At 44.9% G+C, this 21,419-nt stretch overlaps 1 protein-coding gene across 3 annotated transcripts in view; it reads right to left on the reverse strand.

Annotated features, from left to right (window-relative positions):
- Positions 1-1,826: 1,826 nt before the first annotated feature.
- LOC129707553 (rho GTPase-activating protein 18) overlaps positions 1,827-21,419 on the reverse strand; it is a 50,530-nt gene continuing 30,937 nt past the window's right edge. For all 3 annotated transcript variants that reach the window (XM_055652692.1, XM_055652691.1, XM_055652690.1), the window contains exons 4-15: positions 20,429-20,522; positions 19,586-19,749; positions 18,403-18,568; positions 18,207-18,298; positions 17,761-17,838; positions 17,444-17,603; positions 16,162-16,244; positions 13,079-13,285; positions 10,785-10,907; positions 9,888-10,051; positions 6,615-6,673; positions 1,827-4,520 (exon numbers count right to left, since the gene is read on the reverse strand). In XM_055652692.1, the coding sequence (XP_055508667.1) occupies positions 4,414-4,520; positions 6,615-6,673; positions 9,888-10,051; positions 10,785-10,907; positions 13,079-13,285; positions 16,162-16,244; positions 17,444-17,603; positions 17,761-17,838; positions 18,207-18,298; positions 18,403-18,568; positions 19,586-19,749; positions 20,429-20,522 (1,497 nt within the window). In that variant the 3' untranslated portion in view covers positions 1,827-4,413. The remainder of the gene's footprint in view (positions 4,521-6,614; positions 6,674-9,887; positions 10,052-10,784; positions 10,908-13,078; positions 13,286-16,161; positions 16,245-17,443; positions 17,604-17,760; positions 17,839-18,206; positions 18,299-18,402; positions 18,569-19,585; positions 19,750-20,428; positions 20,523-21,419) is intronic.

Raw genomic sequence — 21,419 nt, forward strand, 5'->3', positions numbered from 1 at the left:
GCAATAGCAAGAATAGCAAATGTCAATAGACAATAGGTGCAGGAGTGGGCCATTCGGCCCCTTCTGGTCCGTTCTGGTAACTGTTGCAGTTGTTGGAGACTCCTCAATAGTGCCACCCATCTCCCACCAATGGTCCGTTCATGTCGGCACTCCTATTCAGACTGAATCATCCTCCCTTCATTCCCCCCACAGATGCTGCCTGACTCACCAAGATCCTCCAGCACTTTGTGTTTTGCTCAAGTCCCAGCATCTGCAGTTCCTTGCGTCACAGTACATTTGGCCGAATGACTTACTCGTGCACCTATTGTGTGTTTGAAGGGGAGCTAAATGGCCAGATGCCAAGTTGGTTCAGTCTCCACAGGAATTGTCACATTTCACACAACAATGGTCCCGACCCAAAACATCACCTATCCTTTTTCTCCAGAGATGTTGTCTGACCCGCTGAGTTACTCCAGCACTTGGCGTTTATCTTTGGTATAAACCAGCACCTGCAGCACCTGTTTCTACATTGAATTGTAATGTTTCATTTCCCTGCTAGCGGGCCAACTTGCATACAATTATATTCACAACTATTCTCCCAGTCATTTCTAGCTCATGTCCTTCTTCCAACAGCTTGTGAAAATGCAGATGGGGTGAATTGCTGAAGGTGGATTTCAATGTGACAAGAGTTACCGAGCTCCAGTGATTTGTGCTGCAGGAATATGGGCCAAACTAGTGGGTCGAGCTGAGTTGGGGGGACATGTTGGTCAGCATGGATGAGTTGGGCCGAAGGGCCTGGTTCTGTGATGTATGACTCTATGGATTATTGCTGGCCACAGTAACCTAGTAGATTCCAACTGCTGGTGGCGTGAGCTCATGAGATTTAAAGTTTTCAAGTTTTAAACTAAAGCATTTGAAAAAAAGAATGGATTTGTCATTAGAATCAGAATCAGAATCAGATTTTATTCGACAAGTATGTTTGCAACATACGAGGAATTTCACTGGCCAAAACACAAATTTTCCAATTAAAACACAAATTTTCCAATCCTTATGGAATGTGTGTGATTGGGTATGTACTCTTCTCCGTGGATTGTCACCTTGTCGTGGTGGAGAAGCTCGTGTGGTCCTGAGATCCTGAGAGCGATGCCGTCTGGAGCTATGCTCCTGGTAGGGCCACCCATGGCGGTAAGGTCGAGGGGGAGGTCTCTGACAAAGAGCGATCCAACCAAGACCTCAACGGTGGAACAGGCGGAGGACGATGGCTGACCTTAGTGGAGCGTCACAACGGCTGGGAAGGCGGATGAAGGCTGCAGCAGAAAAGGGTCTCCGGTCGTCTTGGACTCCATGCCACTGGATCCTGACCCAGATCTGTCAAGGACCGTGGGGTGTCTGTCTGTGCACCAGTCTCCCCACGTTAAACAAAGTCACGCACAGGCGTCCCCCAACCCTGGAGACACCCATGGTCAGCCACGGCCGAAGGGGGCCTGAGAAAGCTATCTACAGTATCAACAATAATGAGTGTGGTGTTACCCGCAGCTTGATAAACGACAGCAAGATATGAATATACATGGAGTTTTGTGCCCTTTGTGTCTCCATTCATCCTTCACGTGGGCTGTTCACTTTGGTCACCCACTTCATTCTGTGTTCTGTAATTCCATTTTAATGTTAATCTAGTTGGGACCCATAAAACTGGTGTTAAATGTACCAGAGGGTTAGCAACGTTGACACTCGAGGCAGTTTTCATTTTGGGGTCAATGTTTTTTTTCTCTCTCGTGAGGTAGTGGCTCAAAATTCCCCTCAAACTCATGACGTGATCAGATATATTAAAAGTTCCAAAAATCAAACAGTTTAATAGAACATAATTCTTTATTTTGTTTGCATCTAACGTTTGTATTTCAGAGTATTAACCTGAGGAAGTGTTATTGGTACAGATGTAAGTGGAGTTGTCACAAGAATTGTCTTCCAATCGCCCGGAATCTCAATGTAACATTCATGGAAGTAGTAGCATTTAATATTAGAATGATCCACTTCCTTTACAATCTAATCGTCAGTTATTTAAGCAAATTAACTACCTATAATATGTATTTCAAACATTTAAAATGTGCAGAATATCAAAGACCCACACTCTCATCTCACTGCTACCATCAGGGGAGAAGGTACAGGAGCCTGAAAACCGTGGCCTCCAGGTTCAAGAACAGCATCTTCCCAGCAACCATCAGGCTGTTGAACACCGCACAACACTGACCTCAGCAACTGTGATCTTCCATGGACTGCGTTTGGTTGTAATACAGTCTACAGTTTACACTAGTATGGGCTTGGTACCTAGCATCACTGATCATTTATTGTGTTATTATATATTTATCTTTGTGTTATGGTATTAATGGGTCTGTTAATTTGCAGCAAGTAAGAATTTCATCGTTCAATTGTTGGTATATATATATATATATATATATGATGATTAAACTGTGGACTAGACTATTGGGGACCAAGAACCACAGTTGGTCCAGCCCACCAGCAGATGCCATTACATCCACTAACCCTTCTCTCCACCCTGGAATACCTCTGGAATGTGGGAGGAAGCCAGAACACCTGGAGAATACCCACCTGGTAACAGGGAGAACGTACAAACTCTGTACAGACGGCACCCGTAGTCAGTATCGAACCCCGTTCTTTGGTGCTGTGAGGCAACAAGTCCGCCACTGCCTTCCCTCCAATGCAACTTTAGACTACGGCAAGAGTGCAGTTACAGCCACACATTCAACAGCAGCACGGTGGCCCAGCGGTAGAGTTGCTGCCTTACAGTACCAGCGACCCAGGTTCAATCCTGACTACAGGTGCTGTCTGTACGGAGTTTGCACGTTCTCCCCGTGACCTGCGTGGGTTTTCTACGAGATCTTCGATTTCCTCCCGCCCGCTCTCTGAAGACATACAGGTTTGCAGGTTAATTGGCTTAGTGTAAATGTAAAATTGCCCCTAGTGTGTGTAGGATAGTGTTAGTGTGCGGGGATCGCTGGTCAGTATGGACTCGGTGGGCCGAAGGGCCTGTTTCTGCACTGTATCTCTAAACTAAACTATGGATGAACATTCAAGGTCTTCAGTCATCCTGAACTGATCACCAAAACACAAGAAGTAATCTCCAATAGTGGTTATATTATATATCTGTACTTGTTTTAAGAATAAGCCACATGCTTAAAAACATGATATCTATCTATATACATACACATACATATACATATACATATGTTGATCCTGTTCGAACCAATATATATATATATTGTTTCGAACAAGGGGGCAGTTTGTTGGGGTTGCCGTGTCTGGATTGCATTTACTGGGGAAATGACAGAGATCCTCTTCTGAAGAATATCAGTGAACCAGGTGGGATTTTGTAACAACTAATATTCGTTGTTGCAAAATATCTTAGAAACTAGAAACTAAAATCTCTTAGAAACTAAGTGATTGGTTTATTTTACTAATGATCGATCCCAGATTCATACGTTTGTGTGAATTTACAATCCCACCATGAAGTTCACGTCTCAGGATCAGCATTTACTGATTTTCCAGCACCCTGGTTATAGGATAAACAGTGACAGATAATCTTGTGGATCTGTCTCTTTAATCAAACGTGTTAATTCCAACATGAATAAGCGGGCACAGTTCCAACATATTGTTTATGAATTAATTCTTGCAAACATTAGCATCAAAAATATGATAAAGATTATATCTTTAATCATTTTCTTAAAATACCCACCACCTCAGCAGGCACAAGTAAACAGATTTAAAATAGTTATTTAAACAGAATATTAAAAATCCCACTAGTGAGCAGACGTGGAAAATACAAATATAAACATAACGACATTTTCAGCAGGAAAGTTTCATCAACTACAAGTGGGTTTTAGTGCTTCAGCAAAACCTCACAGCTACAGGCTGCAAATTATATTGTACATCATAAAACCTGCAAACTTCATCAGTGTTTCATTATACTTTAGTAAAGACAGCGTTCTCTGTAGCTAGCCCGCCCGCAAGTATGGGACTAGTCAGGCTCTTTGTCCCAGACTGCAGAGACAGTAGCGTTGATGACAGATCCAGAATGTTAAATGTTCCTGGTGATATTTGGCAGCGTTTAAACCAACTTCACGGCAATAAACAGTCACGATTAAATATGTCACGTATAAGATTCGAGTTCTCACCTTCACACGCCAAGAGGTCTCAAATAAAACAGCTGGTCTATTTTATTTTCAATCAGTGGTAAATCCCCTTTGCTCATGAAAGTGCTAACGTACTCTGCTGGATTCATTGCTTCTTGGATTGCCTTGATAGAGATATCTTGTGCCCTTTCCTTCCTTCACCTCTACTATGGTCACAAACTACAACCCATAGCGCTGATGGTATTTATTTATTTAGCCGTGGACGTTGATGGTGAAGGTTTAGAGGAAGTTAGCTTTTGTCTGACAATGTAACGCATGGTCTTATGACCCACTCCGCTTGAGGGTTGACCTTGAACAGGTCCCACATACGTGTGTCTGGATCAAGGCACCGTTCACCTGGCAAATTAAAGCAAATTCAAATCATTTAAAGAAGCCACCAGTTACTTTTAAATGGAACACAGAAATGGTAAGGGTGGCACGATGGCGCAGCGGTAGAGTTGCTGCCTCATAGCGCCAAAGACCCAGCGTGATCCTGACTACGGGTGCTGTCCGTGCAGCCAAGTCAAGTCACATTTATTTATATAGCACATTTAAAAAACAACTCTCCTTGGCCAAAGTGCTTTACATTTGTTATAAGAATAGCACAACAAAATAAACTACATACATATATACATGTAGCCCTCACTCAGTGGACGTCAGGAAAGGCTTGGGAGTATAGATAAGATTTTAGTCTTGACTTAAAGGAGTCGATGGAGGGGGGCAGTTCTGATGGGAAGGGGGATGATGCATTTCGTTGTCTCTGTACTGTACACTGACAATGACAATTAAAATTGAATCTGAATCTGAATGATGCTGTTCCACACCAACCGCAAAGGCACGGTCGCCCCTAAGCTTATGCCTAGACCGTGGGATGTTCAGCAGCCCCAAGTCGGCCGATCTGAGGGACCTGGAGGTGGAGTGGTGGATGACAAGACTTTTAATGTAAGAGGGGGCAGTGTTTGTACGTTCTCCCCGTGACCGCGTGGCTTTTCTCTGGGTGCTCCGGTTTCCTCCCACACTCCAGACACATGCTGGTTTGTAGCGTCATTGGCCGGGAAAATTGTAAAATTATCTCTAGTGTGTAGGATAGTACGGGGTGATCGCTGGTCAGCACAGACTCAGTGGGCCGAAGGGCCTGTTTCTGCCATGTATCGCTAAGTCCAATTCTAAAGATAAATGAAATGGTTCAGTGTAATTTTACATTGGGCTCAAGGAACATGGAAAATTTCAGTTGAACTTGGTGTGTTAATATGGATTTATAACAGTGTTAGATGTTAGTGATTAGTGTGTTATTATAGCAGTGTTAGTGATTAGTGAAACACCTTACACATCATCACCCAATACTGATACTCAGCAATGTATAAAATGGGATGGATTCTCACAGAATTGATCCCAACTGATAAAGTTCACAGAAACTTAAATGGAAGAATAAACCAAGGAAAAAGTGTAATTCAAAAGTTACTTGAAATAAAACTTACATAAATCATAATTAGATTAATCTAGGAAATTATTTGGAAAATTGCACATCTCAGTTTTAAACATAACATTTCAAATACAATGAAACTAGAGGAGCTCACATCAGATCACCTTTTGGTGAGATCACTAGAACAGCGTGGGAGACAGCACTATTCCACGGGACTGAGTCTGCATCCGATGAGGACATAAGGTTTGCATTTACCATGCAGAATATTTTAAATAAGCAATCACGTAAGAATTACTGCTGGGTATTTATCAGCAAGATATGGTCCTGTGCCATCAGACACAAAAAGCTGGAGTAACTCAGCAGGACAGGCTGGGTACGTGTCTGAAGAAGGGTCCCGGCCCAAAATATCACCCATCCCATCTCTCCAGAGATGCTGCCTGTCCGGCTGAGTTACTCCAGCTTTTTGTGTCTATCTTCATTTCAACCAGCATCTGCAGTTCCTGCTTATACTTTACTGTGTCGGTATAAATATCTTTCTATAATAAAAGGACTATTATTTCTGCACTGTAGCCAAGTTGTTGTTTTCTTGTATAAGCATATTTGTCTGTATTATTTTAACTTGTTTATTCGTCAAAATATTACCAATACTCCATGCTGAGAAATTCCAGGTTGAATGTTGTACAACGTGCTCGAGTTTTTTTAGTTCCCACAATGCTGCACCTTTTTATTACTGTGTGGCTCCTGTTCCATCTCCTCTGTGTCTTGGTGCTCTCAGCAGATGGTGGGGGGAGGACTAGTTCATGGGACTCAAAAGAAGCCAGGATCTGACTTGCAATAATTGATTACATTTTAAATGGAATCACATTCTACATCTACAGAATCCAACTTATAGCTCCCATAGTTTCCCTAACGAGTGAACATTTTAAATAGATTCCGTTTTGTCCATCAAGATTTTCAAACTCACGGCGACTTAATGAAGTTTGACCCCAAATGCCAGAAAGATACTGAGGTATAAATGCGTCACCTACCGATATTACCACCCACTTCATACAAGCAGAACTCCGAGCTGTCTGTCGAGTCGTTACTTCTGAAAGAGGAAGAAAATAACATAATGTTCAATGATGTTGGATTTCATAAAGTCTTCAGTGATAGGAGCAGAATCAGGCCATTCGGCCCATCAAGTCTACTCCGCCATTCAATCATGGCTGATCTATCTCTCCCTCCTAACCCCATTCTCCTGCCTTCTCCCCATAACCTCGGACACCCGCACTAATCCAATGTTGGATTTCTTCACCCTCAACTGAAAACCGTAACGTCCAGGTTCAGGAATAGCTGCTTCCCCACAGCCATCAGGCTATTAAACACAACATCAAACAAGCTCTGAACTACAACAGTCTATTATTATTATTGCACGATATCTGTTTATTTATTGTGTGTATATATGATCGATGGTCGATAGACACACTGAACTTTTTTCTCCTGTTCTGTATTTATCTTTACATATTCTGTTGTGCTGCAGCTAGTAAGGATTTCATTGTCCAATCTGGGACATGACAATAAAACTCTCTTGACTCTTGAACAAGGATTCCAGAGCAGGAATGAAATGTGTCCGAGCTCTCGTTCCGCATGATATCCATGCTGAAGCTGCATCTCTGTAACTGGGAACCTGCAATGGAAGCAGGAGAGGTGCAGGACCAACACTATGTACCACACATCAACGGGACAGATTCTCACAGAATCCATCCTCACCCAGAAAGTTCACACAAACATAAAGGGAAGAATAAACCAAGAAGAAAAAAATGTGATTCAAAAGTTACTCGAATAAAACTTACATCATTCATAACTAAATTAATCTTGAAAGTTACTCGGGAAAATGGACATCCAAGTGTTAAAAATACCAATTTAAATAATATTAGTATAAAGGAGCCCCCATCAGGTCACAGCGTGCAAACACCTTCTGGTGAGTCTGTTCCTTGTGTGTTCGACCAACCCAACGTCGGAGGTTTGATCATCCAGACGAGAGGGCCTGTACATCGGGCCGTACGTAGCGGCAACTACGGAGAGTTCATGGCCTCGACCACGGGTGAACAAAGTAAGACTAGCTGAACTTTGTTGCCTTCCACCACAGTGAAGAATGTTGTGGTGGATGTTTGTGTTAAATTCTATTGTGTATTGTGTGTTCTTTTTTGTGTATCGCTGCTGACAAATTCATTTCACTGCACCTTCGGGCGTAAGTGATGAATAAAATTGACTTTGACATTGACTCTGCAGCGTAGAAGGGCAGAATATTTTAAATGTACAATCACGTATGAATTAATGCTGGGTATTTATCAGCAAGATATGGTACTGTCAGTGTAAATATCTTTCTATAATGAAAGAATTTGCGGCAAAACCTCAGCAGTATCATATCCAAAGCAAAGGTCCAACATGGTAGATTCAATGGAGTATTGAGTAGTAACCTCACACACTTTGCCAACCACCAAATGATGACTTCCAAGCAAGTCAAGTCGTCAAGTCAAGTTTATTTGTCACATACACATACGAGATGTGCAGTGAAATGAAAGTGGCAATGCTCGCGGACTTTTGTGCAAAAGACAAACAACAAAACAAATTATAAACACAATCATAACACACATATTCTTTTACAAGCATTGACTGAAACTGCCTCCTGTTACTTGCTGGTGGGAGCAGTGGTCTGGACCTGATACATTCAGAATGGATCATCAGTTTAGTTTAGATAGAAACAAAAAACTGGAGTAACTCAGCGGGACAGGCAGCATCTCTGGAGAGAAGGAATGAGTCAAGACCTTTCTTCTGACTGGTTAGGGATAAGGGAAACGAGAGATATAGACGATGATGTAGAGAGATAAAGAACAAATGAATGAAAGATATGCAAAAAAGTAACGATGGTAAAGGAACAAACGAGCAGCTAGTGTTAGCTGTTTGTTGGTGAAAGTTGAGTTTAGTGTCACGTGTACCGAGGTACAGTGAAAAACTTTTGTTGCTGCTATCCAGGTAGCGGGAAGACAACATATGATTAAAATCGAGCCGTCCACAGTGTACAGATACATGATAAGGGAATAATGTTTCCTAGAAACATAGAAAATAGGTGCAGGAGTAGGTCATTCGGCCCTTCGAGCCTGCACCGCCATTCAATATGATCATGGCTGATCATTCAACTCAGTATCCTGTACCTGCCTTCTCTCCATACCCCCTGATCCCTTTAGCCACAAGGGCCACATCTAACTCCCTCTTAAATATAGCCAATGAACTGTGGCCTCAACTACCCTCTGTGGCAGAGAATTCCACAGATTCACCACTCTCTGTGTGAATTTCGTGCAATTTCACGCAATCTAATTGTTCTCCAAAATATCTCTGCTGCGCTGCTCATATCTGGAATTGGGAGCACATTGAAAGTCACCTATCCATGTTCTCCACAGATGCTGCCTGACCCGCTGAGTTACTCCAGCACTCTGTGAAACGTCACCTATCCATGTTCTCCACAGCTGCTGCCTGGCCCACTGAGTTACTCCAGCACTCTGTGAAACGTCACCTATCCATGTTCTCCACAGATGCTGCCTGACCCGCTGAGTTACTCCAGCATCTGCACTTCCATAACCTCAACAACTATGATCTTCTATGGAGTGTCTTTGGTTGCATTACGCAGTTTGTTTTTGCAATATTATGGTCACGTAGTATTCTGGATATTAATGGTTAATATTGATTACTATATATATATCTGTGTGTTATTGAATTTATGAGCCGATGAAGACGCAGCAAGAATGTAACTGTTCCATAGCCAGTAAACATAGAAACATAGACAATAGGTGCAGCAGTAGAGGCCATTCGGCCCTTCGAGCCTGCACCGCCATTCAATATGATCATGGCTGATCATCCAACTCAGTATCCTGTACCTGCCTTCTCTCCATACCCCCTGATACCTTTTGCCACAAGGGCCACATCTAACTCCCCCTTAAATATAACCAATGAACTGGCCTCAACTACCTTCTGTGGTTGAGAATTCCACAGATTCACCACTCTGTGTGAAAAATGTTTTTCCCATCTCAGTCCTAAAAGATTCCCCCTTTATCCTTAAACTGTGACCCCTTGTTCTGGACTTCCTCAACATCGGGAACAATCTTCCTGCATCTAGCCTGTCCAATCACTTAAAAACGTTGTACTTTTCTATAAGATTCCCCCCTCAATCTTCTAAATTCTAGCGAGTACAAGCCGAGTGATATGATAATTAAACAGTTATGACTTGACATTAATTTTCGTGCCATGAATGGAAGATCAGTTACCGGTTTGTAAGTGCAGTGTTTGCAACAGTCCAGTTACTGCAGTCCAATTTCTTCCGAAACTGCTGGACAAGATCCCGAGTTGTGGTATCGGGATCCAATTGGATATCCATGTTTCCCTTCAGTAGACGTGGAGCTTGGATTTTTATTGCTTTGTTACACTGGTGCTAGAGTAGGGAAAAATAATATTTCATTTAGTCCCACTGTTTGAGAAGCTGCAGCGAATGAGATGGATTGTGTTTGCCACCAGACTGTGCCTGTCCCCTGTCCCCTGTCCCCTGTCCCCAAGATGCCCATGCCTGCTCCAACCGGCCATAACACCATGGGCCCAACTACAGTGGACAGCTCACTGACACGGCCACTGGGAGGCAGCATGGCTCTTTAGTCAGAGGGTGGTGAATCTGTGGAATTCTTTGCCACAGAAGGCTATGGATATTTTAAAGACAGGGATATAGATATCTTATTGATTAGTACGGGTGTCAGGGATTATGGGGAGAATGGGATTAGGAGGGAGAGATAGATCACCCATGCTTGAAAGGCAGAGTAGACTTGATGGGCCGAATGGCCTAATTCTGCTCCTATCACTTATGACCTTATGACAGCGGTAGAGTTGCTGCCTCACAGCACCAGAAACCCGGGCTTGATCCTGACTACGGGCGCTGTCTGTACGGAGTTTGCACGTTCTCCCCGTGACTTTGTGGGTTTTTTCCTGGTGCTCAGGTTTCCTGCCACACTACAAAGACGTACAGGTTTGTAGGTTCATCGCTTTCTGTAAATTGCAAGTTGTCCCTAGTGTGTTGGGTAATGTTTGTGTACAGGGGTGATCGCAGGTCAGCATAGACCCGGTGGGCCGAAGGGCCTGTTTCCTAAAGGCTAAAGACCCAAACTGTACATACACACCTCTGAAAGTTGCCTTTCGTGCTTGTCCGCGTGGATCTTCTTCAGCAGGTTCTTGATACGTTTATCGTGCTTCCTGCTGTGTTCATTCAGCTTCCTCACCTGCGCCACAAGGAAGCACGGAACCTAACGTACAAAATAATTGGGAGGACACAGTCAGGGAGCAGTGCAGCATGGAAACAGGCCCTTCGGCCCACCTTGTCCATGCCAGCCAAGTGGGCATACTGGGCTAGTCCCATTAACCTGCATTAGTCCCACATCCCATCCACATATCTGTCCAAATGCGTTTTAAACATCAACATTGTAATGTGCCTCGATAACTTGGTTTATACTCTCTAGAATTTAGAAGATTGAGGGGGGATCCTTACAAAATCACATCCACAGGCTAGATGCGGGAGATTGTCCCAAAAGGGGTCATTTTAAACATAAGGGGGAAATCCTTTAAAACATTGTTTCACACAGAGAGTGGTGAATCTGCCTCGATAGCTCGCTCTGGCAGCTCATTCCAGATATGTACTACCCTCTGAGTGGAAAAGATGCTTCTTAAATCTCTCCCCTCTCACCTTAAACCTCTGCCCTCTAGTTTTCCAATCTTCTATGCTGGGGAAAAGGCAGTGAGTGTTCACTTTATCTGTGCCCCTCATGATCTTGTTCACCTCCATAAGGTCACCCATCAGTCTCCCAAACTACAACGAATAAATTCCCAGCCTATCCAACCTCTCCCTGTAGCTCTAGCCATCTGTGTCTCTCACCCCCATGTTCCACCTGCATTCTAAACAAACATGGAGAATCTGGCAAATTTGGCTCAATCACAAATGTCATCTCTATGTATTTCATTTCCAAAATAACCTGAATCTGAAAACATAAAACATACTTCTATTTATCTGGAGCAGAGCGTTTATCAGTCACGTTTCGGTTTGAATATTTGCTTCTATTCATGTGTACTTGGCTCCCAGCCTCAAGGGCCAGCTCTCCGCTCTCCGCTCCCACTATAGTAATACACACACAAGTTCCCCGTCAATCTGGGACGTGTCCGGGAGACTAGACTACAGGGCTGGCTGTTGTTCGAGTTAGAAATAAATGCACAAAGTGCTGGAGTAACTCAGCGGGTCAGGCAGCATCCTTGGAGAATACGGATAGGTGACGTTTCAGGTCAGGACCTTTGATCCATAACACCCCCTATCAAAGGTGTCAAAGGTATTTTATTGGTCACATTCGCATACACCCAGGTGTAGGGAAGTGAAATGCTTTTTGCCATTTTGCAGTACACAAAAAAAGAATACAGACATAACACCAATGAGAGTCTCAAACATAAAGAACATCCCCCCACAATGGCTCCCACCATGAGGGAAGGCACAAAGTCCAGTCCCCAACCCCAGTTCACCCATAGTCGGGCCCATTGAGGCCTCCACAGTTGCCTCTACGGAGGCCCGATGTTCCAGGCCGTTCTCGCCGGGTGATGTTGCTCCGGCGTAGGGAGAGCCCTCACAGCGGCATGGGAACCCTGGAACGGCCGCTTCCGTACTGGAGGCCACGGCTTCCGAAGCCGACAAGGCCGCGCCGGTTGGAGCTCCACAACTGGCGATCTCATCTAGAGATCCCAGGCTCCCGGTGTAAAGTTCAGCACCGCCGCCCGCAGCTGGTCGCTCCTCAGACCCGCAGCTCCGCGATGTTGTTCCCGGCGGTCTCAGCTCACCAGAGCTCCAGCGCGGCGACCCAGGCAAGACATCGCCCGCTCCGCGATAGTGCTCCAGCGCTGTGCCGCCGCCGAAAGCCGTGGTTCTGGGCGGTTCCCGACAGGAAACGCCGCTCTAGGCCCCACTGGTAGGCCGCGAGGACGGGTCGAAACTGCAGCCCGGAGAAAAGCTGCCTCTCCAACCAGGTAGGGACCCTGAAAGGTAGTTTCCCCCTCCCCCCCCCACCACCCACATAAAAAAGTCTAGACCTCCAACAAAACACTTTAACTAACTTAAAATAAAAATAAAGGATGAAAAGACAAACAGCTGCTGGCTGGGTAGCAGTACACAGGACAGCGCCCCCTATCCATGTCCTCCTAGTGCTGCCTGACCCATTGGGTTACTCCAGCACTTTGTGCATTTTTTTGGTAAGCCAGCATCTGCAGTTCCTCGTGTTAGGTGTGGCAGGCAGCTGAAGTTCTCCCCCATTGAGTGTCTTGGTGCCACACTGCAGTATGTGGGAGCATTTGTAATCAGCCCCGATATAGACAAGTAATTAACACTTCTCTTGGCACAGGGAGAGCGGTAAATGAAATGTTGTGTCGGACACACTCAGCGTACCGTCCAGAGCAGGTCCTGGTAGTGGATCAGCATGCGGACAACGTTGGCGGCTTGCTCCGCCTGCTGCTTCTCGTTCCCCTCCGGCATCTTGTTGGTGATTCCTTTGTGCATGAAGAGGTTGGGTGCGATGATGGTGGAAACGTTCCAGAGATTCATCTTGTTTTTCTGCTCCTTCTCAATCACTTTGCGCAGGAACTCCAGCAGCAACTAGAACAGGGGGGAGAGTTGGTTATTCATGCAACAGTCGCCAGTTGGTTTTACAATAGGATTGGACACACTAGAGGCAGGAAACATGTTCCCGATGTCGGGGGAGTCCAGAAACAGGGGCCACAGTTTAAGAATAAGGGATAACCCATTTAGAATGGAGACGAGGAAACACTTCATCACACAGAGAGTGGTGAGTCTGTGGAATTCTCTGCCTCAGAGGGCAGTGGAGGCAGGTTCTCTGGATGCTTTCAAGAGAGAGCTAGATAGAGTCTTAGGGATAGTGGAGTTAAGGGATATGGGGAGAAGGCAGGTACGGGGTACTGATTGGGAATGATCAGCCATGATCACTTTGAATGGCGGTGCTGGCTTGAAGGGCCGAATGGCCTATTCCTGCACCTATTGTCTATTGTCTATTGTCTATTGATAGAACTTTCTTCATCCCAGGAGGGAAATTGATTCTGTGACCATGGCAAATAAGCTCCATACAACGGCAAGGTGGAGGAATGATACTGTTATTGTACGAGCCGTCTGCTGAACCCCCAGGGTATGTGTATCCGCTCACTTGCCTTCTGCACATCAACAGTAATACTTTATTAACCCACTATCTCCAGAGGGAACATTTCTCCCAATTCACGCTCTCAGGATGGGCAAGTACTTTTAAAGTGACGATCATACAGGAAGTTCTACAACAACACTATGCAGACATGTCTATTATAAATATACAACTATTATGGCCAGTTCCCCATCACAGTAGCTCATGATTTCATACACCTGTTCTTGTCAAAGTTCACAGATCATTACGCTGGGGTTAAACCAATACTTGTAGATGGGGACGAGGGATTGAATAAATGGTTGCCCTGGACTCTGTAGGTTTGCACGATGAACCATGTGTTTATCAGCTGGTGTGTTACAGATGCCTTACTAATAGTGAGCAATATTGAAGGTGTAATATTTTAAACCATGTCATTGCAAATTCACAATTGCCCCCCTACTCCCACAGTTACCTCAATGAGCCTCAGCTAACCCATCTCCACTCCCTACTCTGAAGATGGGTCTCAACCCGAAACGTCACCTATCCATGTTCTCCACAGATGCTGCCTGACCCGCTGAGTTACTCCAGCACTCTGTGAAATGTCACCTATCCATGTTCTCCACCCGAGATGCCTGCTCCATAGACCCACCCGCTGAGTTACTCCAGCACTCTGTGAAATGTCACCTATCCATGTTCTCCACAGAGCATTGAGTATAGAAGTGACCCGCTGAGTTACCAATTCCAGCACTCTGTGTCTGTCAACTCTCTCTACTCTACTAGAATGCCTCCAGAGAAAGGTTTCCCAAGTTAGGGCTTTATTCTTTAGAGCGCAGAAGGTTATTTTTACATGATGAACAGTGTAGGACAACATTTTCCCACTGAGAGTAGGGAAATTCAAGTTTACTGTAATTAGTCAGAGGGTTAGGGGTGAATCTGTGGAATTCTTTGCCACAGAGTGGTAGCTGTGGTGGAATGAGCTTCCAGTGAAGGTGGTGGAGGCAGCTATGGAGGCCAAGTCAGTAGGGACTAGGGGAGATTTTTCGGCAGAGAAGGGTCGAGAGATGTTTCCGTTGATTAGTGCGGGACCCGCTGTTACAGAGGTTTTCCACTCATATGGGGAGAAGGCAGTGTAGGAGAAAGTTTACTGTAATTAGGAGGGAGCCATAGATTGATCAGCCATGATAGAAATTTTTAAGGCAGAGATAGATTCTTGATTAGTGCGGGTGTCAGAGGTTTTATCATATGGGGAGAAGGCAGGAGAAAGGGGTTAGGAGGGAGAGATTGATCAGCCATGATTGAATGGCGGAGTAGACTTGATGGGCCGAATGGCCTAATTCTACTCCTATTCCTATGACCTTATGGTCTTAAATGTATTTGTTGTTACCTTTTTGAAGGTTGTTATTTTGTTCTCCAATGTAATTGATCATGGATGTCAGAGCCGTCACTGTTCTTGTAGAGTTTAGCAAAAGGTTAAATACAGAGAAACATAGACAATAGGTGCAGGAGTAGGCCATTCGGCCCTTCGAGCCAGCACCGCCATTCAATGTGATCATGGTTGATCATCCACAATCAGTACCCCGTTCCTGCCTTCTCCCCATATCCCTGACTCTGCTATTTTTAAGAGCCCTATCTAGCTCTCTCTTGAAAGCATCCAGAGAACCTGCATCTGAGGCAGAGAATTCCACACTCACAACTCTCTGTGAGAAAAAGTGTTTCCTCGTCTCTGTTCTAAATGGCTTACTCCTTATTCTTAAACTGTGGCCCCTGGCTCTGGACTCCCCCAACATCGGGAACATGTTTCCTGCCTCTAGCGTGTCCAAACCCTTAACAATCTTATATGTTTCAATAAGATATCCTGTCATCCTTCTAAACTCCAGAATGTACAAGCCCAGCCGCTCCATTCTCTCAGCATATGACAGTCCCGCCATCCCGGGAATTAACCTTGTAAACCTACTCTGCACTCCTTCAATAGCAAGAATGTCCTTCCTCAAATTAGGGGACTAAAACTGCACACGATACTCCAGGTGTGGTCTCACTAGGGCCCTGTACAACTGCAGAAGGACCTCTTTGCTCCTATACTCAACTTCTCTTGTTATAATCAGTTACAATGTTGATCAAGTCACTTTCTATCGAAGGTGACAAGTTTAGTTTTTGTTAATTTACTTCATAACAGACAAAGTAATACACGAAGGGAGACAAAAATGCTGGAGAAACTCAGCGGGTGAGGCAGCATCTATGGAGCGAAGGAATGGGTGACGTTTATACACGACACTGTATTACAGATATCATGCTACCAAGGTCATAGTTTGGGTATGGAATCCTTTCCTTCCATGTTAAATCCTACCTTTAACGTGGCCTGGTATACATCGGGCAGAATCACCACCAGGAGATTCAGAGCGTGGATCATCTGTATCTGGTCGGTGAAATCTGTGGAAAAGAAAATGTTGTTGCCAGATCTACCAATCGTATAACTGAAGGAGGGAATTAGATATCAACGCTGTGGTGTTGCTATATTTAATGGAAGCATGTGTTTAGACAATGGATCCACACAGTCCAGACCCGTTAAACCAAGCATGCCCATCTCAGCAACTTGGTAGATCATCCATTCATTCTCATTCATTCCCTCTCTTCTCCAACCATATAACCATATAACCATATAACAATTACAGCACGGAAACAGGCCATCTCGACCCTTCTAGTCCGTGCCGAACACATAATCTCCCCTAGTCCCATATAACTGCGCTCAGACCATAACCCTCCATTCCCTTCCCATCCATATAACCATCCAAGTCTCCATATGTTGGAAGTGACATATGTGTCTGGCTGCATTTCAGATGGTTCTGCTCAGGTGAGGTCTACCGCTGGTGCAGTGGGAGCTAAGGAGGAGAGAGCTGGGAGCACAGCAGAGATGTTTGTGTCAAGGACCAGAACATTGAATGATGGCGAATGTTGTTCCTTTATTTAAACAAGTTTATTGGGGAGAAGCTGGGCAACTCCACGCCAGAGACCCTTCTGCCATTTGTAGGGAAATTACTGGAGAAAATTCTTGCACGCCTCAATAAAGGTGGTGCAAAGGGTAGAGTTGCTGCCTCACAGCGACTGAGGCCCAGGTTCGATCCTGACTACGGGTGCTGTCTGTACGGAGTTTGTACGTTCCCCCCGTGACCTGCGTGGGTTTTCTCCGGGTGCACTGATTTCCTCCCACACTCCAAAGATGTACAGGTTTCTAGGTTGAAGATAGACACAAAATGCTGGAGTAACTCAACGGGTCAGGCAGAAGGATTGGGCGATGTTTCGGGTTGAGACCCTTCTTCAGGTTTGCAGGTTAATTGGCTTGGTATATATATATGTAAAAATTGTCCCTATTGTAGGATAGTGTTAATGTGCGGGATCGCTGGTCGGCACGGACTCGGTGGACCGAAGGGCCTGTTTTCGCTCTGTATCTCTAAAGGTCACCCTCAGCCCCCTACGCTCCATAGATTAAAGGTCCCAGCATATCCAACCTCTCCCAACCACTCAAGCCCACAAGCCCAGGAAACATCCTTCAACTAATCAGTCTCGAATTCTACACTCTGCCTCGCATGGATGAAATCTGTACAAAAATCAAAGAATGTAAAAGGACATACTCCTGACTGTTGCAAAGGCTGCCACATACTCTGTGGTCAACAAGGGATAGGGCATTTCACGAATAAACATCTTCAATAAGCCCGCTCCGTCATTTTGCTGAACTTTCTTCCAGTCAAAATTATTTTGGTAAAAATTTGATTCAAGCTCTTGTTGCAAGTTCTGTGGGCAAAGCAAAACAAGATCAATAGTTGTGCAAAACGACAGCTGAATGGTACTAATGGAAAAATGACAGAAGTTGGTAGTTTAAATAATAGTTGGTAATTTTAAAATTATACTTAGAAACTTATGTTTATTGTAGACCGTTCAACAACTGTACCTTTATTCTTGCAAGGGACCCTGAAATGCGAAGAATTCCTTCGGTTTCCAAGCCGTTATCTTCCAAACAGCAGAGCAACTGTAGGGTAAATGGAATTAGCTTTGTCTTGTTAAAGACTATATGCATGCATTACCCACTCATTGAAAATTCCTTCTGTCCAAGGAGTTAACCCAACCACATGGCCGACCCCTTATTCTTATATTGTGACCCCTGGTTCTGGACTCCCCCAACATCGGGAATATTTTTCCTGCATCTAGCCTGTCCAACCCTCTAAGAATTTTATGTGTTTCAAGTTTCAAGTCAGTTTGATGGACAGCCGGATGTAATTGTTGATACACAAGGCCATTCACTTTGAGGTTTCCCAGCCACTTGGAACTTTAATATTTCATCAATAAGATAGAGCAGTTATTTAGTTTTGAAACGCATGATCTGACAGTGGGACGCACCTGTTTGAGAAAGAGAGGAACTTTGGTACAGGGGGCAATCTTCTGATCATTCTCAATCAGCTGGGCGAGAGGCACACCAAACAGTTTATTTTCTGTCAGAAACAAAGGCTGCATTAGTGCTGCGGTCGGTCCGAGTTAGACCCTAACGGCAACTCAGCCAGTCCCCAATATGTTTACTGTTCACCTCCGCACCTACCTTGCACTTTGACCTTTGTGGTTTTCTGCCGCTTCACCTCCATGTCCAAGACATCGAAGAGAGCGGTCAGCTCGATCAGTGCCAGAGTGCGAACTTTCTTCATGTCCAGCTCCGACAGATCCTCCATTCTGGTCGTTCCCAGTTTGTTCCTGTGTATTCTGTATTGCTGTTAAAAGCAGCATCACAGTGTACATTAGCAAGAGGCAGCGCAATGAAAGAGAATTCACATTGGCTCCGTCCACATAGAGTCGCACGGCAGTGAAACAGGACCTTCCCACGCCGGCCAACATGCATCATCTACACTCATCCCACCTGCCTACGTTTGGCCCATGTCCCTCTAAAGCTAAACTGGTCACTGGTGACAGGACAGCTGGGGCTTGGTGGGGCCACAGGGATAGGAGCAGAACCAGGCCATTCAGCCCATCCAGTCTACGCCACCATTCAATCATGGCCACTCTATCTCTCCCTGCTAACACCATTCTCCTGCCTTCTCCCCATAACCCCTGACACTGTTGATGTACACATATTTGTTTGGATAGGATATGATAATGAGGCGATGCTAATGACAGGAATAGATGTCCGTAACTCCGTGTTCACTCGAGTGTGAACATTCATTCCTGGTGAGATGTGATTCACAAATCTTCTTCAAAGACTTCTTCTTTGCAACCTTCACGTGTCCGCCCTGCTTCGACAAATCCATCAAACCGGTGTGCACAATCAAATAAGATCAAATAGAACAAGTTGTCCTACAAATGTAGGCTGTGCACGCCACACGCAAGAAATAGGGAATAATTTTCTCACAAATATCCCTTCTTTAGGCATAAAACAATGTTCAGCTTCTCAGTACGGAAGTGATAACATCTAACGTGTGGGAAGGAACTGCAGATGCTGGTTAAAACCCAAGATAGATACAAACAGCTGGAGTAACTCAAAGGACAGGCAGCATCTCTGGGGAGAAAGAATGGGTGACGTTTCAGGTCGAGACCCTTCCGGACTAGTTAGAGAAAAGAGAGATATAGACGATGATGTCAAGAGACAAAGAACAATGAATGAAAGATATGCACAAAAGTAACGAAGCTAAGGACAACAGGCCATTGTTCGCTGTTTGTTGGGTGAAAACGAGAAGGTCTAAATTTCGCCAGATTTCTGAACAGAGAAATGGAAAATTACAACGAATACTTACGGGCAAATCCCCGTCATTGTTTTTCTTTCGTGACATTTTCTTTCGCCAGAGATCGTCTCGGAAAATTTGTGCTTGTTCAGAATAAGAAACATGAAATAGCACAATTTCTTCTTTGGAAAGATTGCACTGTGTCGGCGATGGAATCTCGTGTTCATCAGAGCAAGCTGCAGAAAGAAAGAAGCACTCGTTCCATGATCAAATGTAAAATGCACAACATTCATCCCTCAACTCAGTGGTTTAGTCGTGGACATAAATGAGCCGACTCACACGATTAATAAACAAATGTGTCGTGTACCCCCGGACTGTCTTTGATCGGACTTTACTGGCTTTATTTTGCACTAAATGTCAATCCCTTTATCCTGTATCTGTACACTGTGGACGGCTCGATTGTAATCATGTATAGGCTTGCCACTGGCTGGTTAGCACGCAACAAAAGCTTTTCACTGTACCTCGGTACACGTGACAATAAACTCAACTCAAATTCACGTCGCAAAGAAAACAACCCCGTGACATTTAACTGTTTAGAGCTGCTTTTACACCATTTATTGCCGTTTTTGTATCAAAATAAATGTATTCAAGTACAAAATAACGCAAAACAAAACCATGGTGACACACCGATCACCATAGTACAAAATCACCAAATTATCTAAGACACTAAATTTTCAAATGACGAGAGTACAATCCCTATTGAGGAGGCATACCACACCCCGCAATCTCGGGAATCCCGCAGGGTGCCCTTTTTCTAGCAACCCCCAGGCACGGGCGTAACGCCCAGCCTGAACACCATCACTAATAAAGCACCGCTTCCTGATCAACCGCGGACTGAACGAAAGCCAGACGTACCTTCCCCTTTCTCTTCCCCTGGGAGAAGATGCTGTTTCTGTTGCAACGAGTCAATAATGGAGCCATGCTTGTCGTCTGGTTCTGAGTCCAGGCTCTGAAATAAACAATTCCAGAAAGAATGTGTGGGAAGGAACTGCACTGACGACAGACACAGAGTGCTGGAGTAACTCAGCGGGTCAGGCAACATCTGTGGAGAACATGGATAGGTGACGTTTCACAGAGTGTTGGAGTAACTCAGCAGGTCAGGCAGCATCTGTGGAGAACATGGATAGGTGACGTTTCACAGAGTGCTGGAGTAACTCAGCGGGTCAGGCAGCATCTGTGGAGAACATGGATAGGTGATGTTTCACAGATTGCTGGAGTAACTCAGCGGGTGCAGCAGCATCTATGGAGCTAAGGAAATAGGCAACGTTTCGGGTCAAAACCCTTCCGGGTTTCAGCCCGAAATGTTGCCTATTTCCTTCGCTCCATAGATGCTGCTGCACCATAACTCAGCGGGTCAGGCAGCATCTGTGGAGAACATGGATAGGTGACGTTTCACAGAGTGCTGGAGTAACTCAGCGGGTCAGGCAGCATCTGTGGAGAACATGGATAGGTGACGTTTCACAGAGTGCTGGAGTAACTCAGCGGGTCAGGCAGCATCTGTGGAGAACATGGATAGGTGATGTTTCACAGAGTGCTGGAGTAACTCAGCAGGTCAGGCAGCATCTGTGGAGAACTGGGGAATCCAATTCCAGAAAGACACCGAGTTTGTGAAATAAATAAGAACTGCAAAAGCATTTAGTGTTTTAGTCCAGGACAGTTCCATCATTAAAGCATGGATAGAATCTGTGGCTGGGGAGATAAAGGGAAACATTCTCAGGGAGATCTCAATGACCCATTGGCCCAGACAGGAGAATGGAGTTGAGAGTGAAAGGTAGATCAGCCATGATTGAATGGCAGAGTAGTCTTGATGGGCCGAATGGCCTTATTCTGCTCCTGGAACTTGTGA

This window comes from Leucoraja erinacea, chromosome 21 (genome assembly GCF_028641065.1).
Source record: "Leucoraja erinacea ecotype New England chromosome 21, Leri_hhj_1, whole genome shotgun sequence".
Classification (NCBI taxonomy): Eukaryota; Metazoa; Chordata; class Chondrichthyes; order Rajiformes; family Rajidae; genus Leucoraja; species Leucoraja erinaceus.